Source organism: Prosopis cineraria, unplaced genomic scaffold, assembly GCF_029017545.1.
Source record: "Prosopis cineraria cultivar Desert tree isolate PC_DT_omini unplaced genomic scaffold, ASM2901754v1 PC10, whole genome shotgun sequence".
Lineage (NCBI taxonomy): Eukaryota > Viridiplantae > Streptophyta > Magnoliopsida > Fabales > Fabaceae > Prosopis > Prosopis cineraria.
The window spans coordinates 32025154-32031153 of NW_026555341.1; the positions used below are offsets into that span (position 1 = coordinate 32025154).

The 6000-nt window shown below is 29.8% G+C and overlaps 1 protein-coding gene across 1 annotated transcript; it reads right to left on the bottom strand.

Annotated features, from left to right (window-relative positions):
* Positions 1-3579: 3579 nt before the first annotated feature.
* LOC129284394 (uncharacterized acetyltransferase At3g50280-like) lies at positions 3580-5297 on the bottom strand. The gene has a single exon (XM_054919859.1). It carries the CDS (start codon positions 4773-4775, stop codon positions 3789-3791), a length of 987 nt encoding a protein of 328 aa, XP_054775834.1. The 5' UTR covers positions 4776-5297; the 3' UTR covers positions 3580-3788.
* Positions 5298-6000: the final 703 nt, after the last annotated feature.

Genomic DNA, 6000 nt, shown 5'->3' on the forward strand with positions numbered 1-6000 from the left:
GTCTTATTCCTTTGCTACGACTAAGCTTGGTGGCTTGCATTGCCTTCTCCCTCAATTCTTCTCTAGCTTTGTCACTTGTACTTGAGCAACCTAGAATCCCATGTATGTTTTTTTAATTTTTGGGTTTTAATCCTTTGGTTTCCTATATGTTGATTTTTGATTGATTCTGGCTTCCCTTTGAATTTGGTTTTAATTTTTCATTTTCGTGTATGATTTATTATGGCTTTCCTTTGATTTGCAATAATTTATACTGTGGTGTAAATGAATTACATGCAAGTTTCTGATAGTTTTGTTTGTTGACCAGGGACCCCAAGAAGTGGAGAACAGCACAAAAGTTTTTTTTTTTTTTCTAAGCATGCAAGGGCGGACTTTCAGGTACATTATGTATGCCCTGTTACAAGGTGAAAACTAGCATGTGTCCTTGAAAATTTTAAGAAACGGTTATTCTCAAATCCCATTTAAAGTTGCATAAATATACATAAATTATTGCATGATAATTGTTCTTGTTATTTTCAAGTCTACATAAAAGTTACATGCAATCATAAAATTACTTTGAAATTTTATGTTGTTTATTAATGTTGTTAATTATTGCTAGATAATTATTAATTATTACATTTTAACCGTTAGCTGAGCAACTCCATCACTAACAACTAATATATATAGCAATAATTGACAATTTCAGTAGAAAATATGAGACTTTAGAGTAGTTCAGGTAAGAGTTCAGAGGGTGGGAAAGAGAGAGGGGGTGGGGGAGAGAGCGTTTGATGAGGTAAGTCAGGTTGACATTATTCTCTTTCTTCAATAGCGTTAGCAGCACATTGATAGAAGGTGCTAGCTACCACATTTTTCTTACTTCATAATTTATTTTGTAATACTTCATAATATAAGATATCAATACTTCTCAAAAAATAATTTATAACTAGATTTATACATTTACTTTCAATAAAATAAAACTAAAATAAGATAAAAATTAAAAATCGTAATTTTTTAGGAATAAAAATTGAAATTAGCTAAAAAAATAAATAATATTTAATAATTTAAGTATTTAGACCAACTCAAAAAGCTGAAGGTGTTAGGGTTGAACTTAATTTTATAGAATTTTTCATATGTCTGCATATTTTAAACTCAACCTGAATAAGTCAGGTCACCTGAATTACCGATTCTATTAATATTAGATCCTTGTAATTATTTTGTATTGTAAGTTATTAGTATTTTTTAAAAAATAAAAATTTATTCAAAATGATTATTAACAAAATTTACAATGTTTAAATTAATTTTTTATTAAAAGACTTTTTTAATATTATTAAAAAATTATAGATAAAATTTACTATTAACAAAATTTACAATGTTTAAATTAATTTTTTATTAAAATACTTTTTAAGATTATTACAAAATTATAGATAAAATTTTTTTTTTAGAAAAGAAGGGGAATTAACATTTAATCATTTTCGAAGAAGATAAAAAATTAATCATTTATTCATTATTTTTGAAAAAATATGGACAAGATGAAAGTAAAAGATATTTAACATAAACTAAAATAATACATATTTATAAATAGATTATATACTTTATTATTGTCATTTAAAAAAATAAAATTTAAAAATTGTTTAAAATGTTATAAGAAAATTTTTTATTATTTATATTTAAATATTTTTCATACTAAATTTATTTTCCTAATAAAAATAATATTTTTTGATGAAAAATAAAAATAAATTTTATTTAAAAATATAATATAAATAATTATATAAATTATTTTATCATATTAATATTTTTTTGTTACTGTTAAAGTTTTTTTAAAAAAAATAGTATAACTAAATCCCTTCATTTCATGGGTCATATCCAAACATTTTATCACGGTGATGTTGTTTGTCATCTCAATTCGATTTTCTCTTTCAGATTGCGCTTTTTTTGCCTCAAAGCCTAAAACAAACGACATATAGACCAAGAACCTAGCTAGCATCAGACATGCTTATAATAAAGCACTAGTTGATTTAACGAGGCAGTCAGTTCAACTACAAGAAAATTTGTTGGCCGAGACTCTTTGTCCAAGTATATTAGAATATATGAAAAGTTAAATGTAAAAAGTTTTACTTTAAAGATAATATTCTTGAAAGTGATATTGCGGTATTCTATACTCAACAAATTATCAACCAATCTTAAGTTTCAATTTAAGATCAATATTTGAACACGAAAGGCAATAAATACAAAGCTAAGTGGAGCCCTCTTAAACTCGATTGGATTAAACTTGACATCGATGATTTAGTCAATATTGATAGTACTGTTGTTTGTGGGGGCACTATTAAAAATGATAAAGGAAATTGAATTAAGGGATTTGTTAAAAACCTTGAATACTATTTCAAATACTATAGCTGAACTCTTGAAAATTCTAAAAGATTTCAAACTTTGTTGGAATGAGAAACTTCCTAAAATTAACGTCCACTTTGATTCCTTAGATGTTTTATCACTCATCAATAGTATTTGCTATGATAATCACCCACTCTTTGCGATTATAAAAAATATTAGGAATTTTATTATGAGAAACTAGGTGGTTACTTTTTATTATGTCTATAGAGAAGTCAAAAAATACATTGATCTTCTTGCTTATATGACATTTTATCATAATTTTGATATTTGTATCTTTAATAACCCATCCCTCGAATGTAATAGCCTCATAGCTATAATTATAATAGGACAATAGTTTCTTGTAAATTCTCTTGGCCTTGTATTAAAAAAAAGCACTAGTTGATTTTTTTAAAAAAAAAGCATTTTTTGCCTTTCTATAAGCACATTATAAAAGTATGAAGTACTTTTTTTTTAATGAAAATATATTAAGTATGTTATCCAACATCTATGTGTTGTGTTAATTTTGGCCATATAGATAAAACTTCTATGATAATTTGTTAAACTTCTATTTATAATAATCAAGTTGTTAATTAGTGAACAGTTATATTAAATATCTATCTCATCATCCAAATATCAACTTCACTCAATAACTCTAGAAGACTACATAATTGTGTGAGGAAAGTCATAATTATTTAAATTTTGTTGGATTGATTGATATCTTTACAAGATTTCTGCAAATAACACACGCCTAAAGCTTCTTTCACATGATACATTATGTTTTTAGATATTCCATTCATCTCAAATTATAAGATAATTTAAAATAAGATTATATAAATTAATAAAGCTCAATAATAATACTTTATAAATTTACTTTTTCAAAAAATATTGTTGTTATTGTTGTTGTTGTTGTTGTGAGGGTAAACTTAACTTTTGATCCTTATATTTTACTTGCGTTTTACTTTTAATTCTTATGCTTTTATTTTTTATTATTTTCAGTTTTTCTATAAGTAAAGTATAGAGATCTTGGAAGAACCCAAAATAATAAAAAAAGTATAAAGATTAAAATACTGAAAAAAATATAAGAATAAAAAATAAAATATGAATAAAATACATGGATTAAAAATTATATTTACCCTTATTATTATGATAATGAATAATATGGCAAGCAAAGCCTGAAAGGTTTACAAATTATAGAAAAAACTATAAATTTTTAAAATAAATATTCACACACTAAATCATTATACTATAATATTATTTTAATTCTCACCCTACTTAAAAAATAATATTAAAAAAATATAATCAATAAAAACTTATTTCTCACAAGTAATCTTATATTTTAAGATAATGAAATTCTTTTAAAATTATCTTCTAATTTGGGTAGCAAGGATTATCACATTTCCTGACTGATGTCGAGTCCGCGCTGGCTCCTTTACTTTATGCTAATGTCAGAGTCGAGTCCGGGCTACTTTATTTGATAACTCCGCCGGCAGCCACCGCAGTGATGGCGGTGCCACTGCATGCTTGAACTCAGGTTCTTTTCCCAAAGCTTCCAGTAATTCACAGGAGGCAGAAAGCTCAATGCCCAAGCTACCTTCTTCTATTCCTGCATCGACCATTAGCTTCCACGACTTTGCATTGGCCGGGCCGCCGCGAACCGCCACTGGCCGTCCCCAGCCAAAGTCAATGGCATAAAAGTTGACTCTAGGAGAGCTGCTGGTTCCCATGATCTTCCCGATTCTGCTACGTAGTGAACGCATCGTTGGAATTTGTACCCCAGCTTCAAAGTCCCTCTTAATCCTTTCTTCTGTGTATGAAGTGACCATGTTGTTCATCTCCAAAGCAAACCTCCCACGTCCTCCATCTCCCACCAAATCCCTTACTTTCATCGTCACTGTAGCAAAACGCACTGTGATTCCAAAATAATTGTCTGGTATTGGTGGGTGAGAAATTCTAGATCTAGCAGCTACAAGAAATCTGTAAGTAACTTCTTCTTCTGGATCAAGATTCTGGTTTTTGATCACTGACCTCCAAACCTGTGCTAGGATAGCTTGCAAGGAGGAGATTTTGTTGCTGATGACACCATCTTCTTCCTCTGAATTAACTTTCGCTTTGAGTTCTGCAATTTTTTCCGCTTCAAAGTGGAATATCCTCCTTGGAAATGGAGGTGGTTGAAGCGAGTTAATTGACTCCCTGCGATAATTCTCCATTATTTTTCTGAATGGGATTCGAATGGGCCGCTCAATATTATTATGAGGAAACCATCTTTCAAATGAAGCGAGCTTTGAGTCTGAAGCTATGTGATTTGAACCATTTCGAGTGATCTGAGCCCATATATTCAATAAATTCCAAAATGACTTCACCTCAGGAAGACAATGGTTCATGGAGCAAGCAAAGAAGATGCCGTCCACGAGCTCTGTGACTTGAACCGCCATTAGTGGAATCCGAGTTGCTTCGAAGTTCTTAGATTTGCTAAGCGGGAAGAAGGATTGGACAAATGGAGGAACATAGGAGGGTTCAACGATGTCGGCGATTGTAGTGTTCTCCGCCGTGGCATGAACAAAGCTTGCTCCGGCATCGTTGCAAGTGATGAAGACAGAAAAGGCATCATCATTGTCGTCATGGGCGACGACCTCAAGACGGCCGGCAAGTGGCCGGAAGAAGTCGAGGGTGGAAGAAAGCGAGTCCTTAAGATGATGGATCACCGTGTCTGTGTGTGTTGAAGACGATGATATTGCAGGCTTGTGGAAAAGAAGCCCCTTTTAAGCATACTCGACAAGTAGAAAATGAAGATCCCAGGGACTGAGATCGATTTGTTGAGGTGAATCACCATGAATAAGGTGGCTTTGTGGTCGGATTGTAGTTGTGGAGATCACCCGAACGGCTTCCATGGGGTTGGGTGGGTGGTTGGTTGTATTGATGAATACGGGAGGTTTAAATTTGTTCTGCAGATAAGGTTTGAGAGAATGACAAATAAGAATGTTATAATGTCAAATTAAGAATTTTAATATTAAAATATGGTAAAAGTATTACTAAAATTTGCGAAATGTCACTGTTAAAAAATTTTAATTTAATATTAATATTTTTAAAATGTTTTTATTCGTCATCCTCCCAAAATGTTTTGTCGGATTAAAGTATGTCAGAGAAAAAGTAATCTCATTAAAGCTGATGCGTTTGATGAAATGCTGTAAATCTTGTACTAAAGACAAGAGAAGACACTGCAAAAGCCATTAAATGATGATTTCGAATTTGTTGGAATGTGATATAAAAATTTTCTCTCGCGTACTGTACGGTTTAGTTGTTTATAATTTACAACAACGAGTTGAATCAGTATGATTTCAGTTTTCTTTAAAAAAAAAAAAAAACAATTAGTTCAATCACATTGCCATGAAGTATAATTCTTTCTTTATTTGTAAAGAGTTGATGTTAATCATTGATTAATAACGAGGGAAAATTAATTAGCAGGTGTTATAATTCTCCTCAATTTTAAATTGAATATTTATAGTTATTTCGTTTTAGTCAAACATTTAATTATATTTTGAATAATTTGATTTACAGGTAAAGTATTATTTGTATTCTTTTAAATATTGACAAAATATTTTTAAATTTGGACATATTAAATTAAATTTTTTTGAAAAAAATAATAATCATTGGCACAAA

Excerpts from the sequence above, each read along its gene's own strand:
- LOC129284394 (XM_054919859.1), bottom strand. The coding sequence starts at position 4,775 with ATGGCGGTTCAAGTCACAGAGCTCGTGGACGGCATCTTCTTTGCTTGC.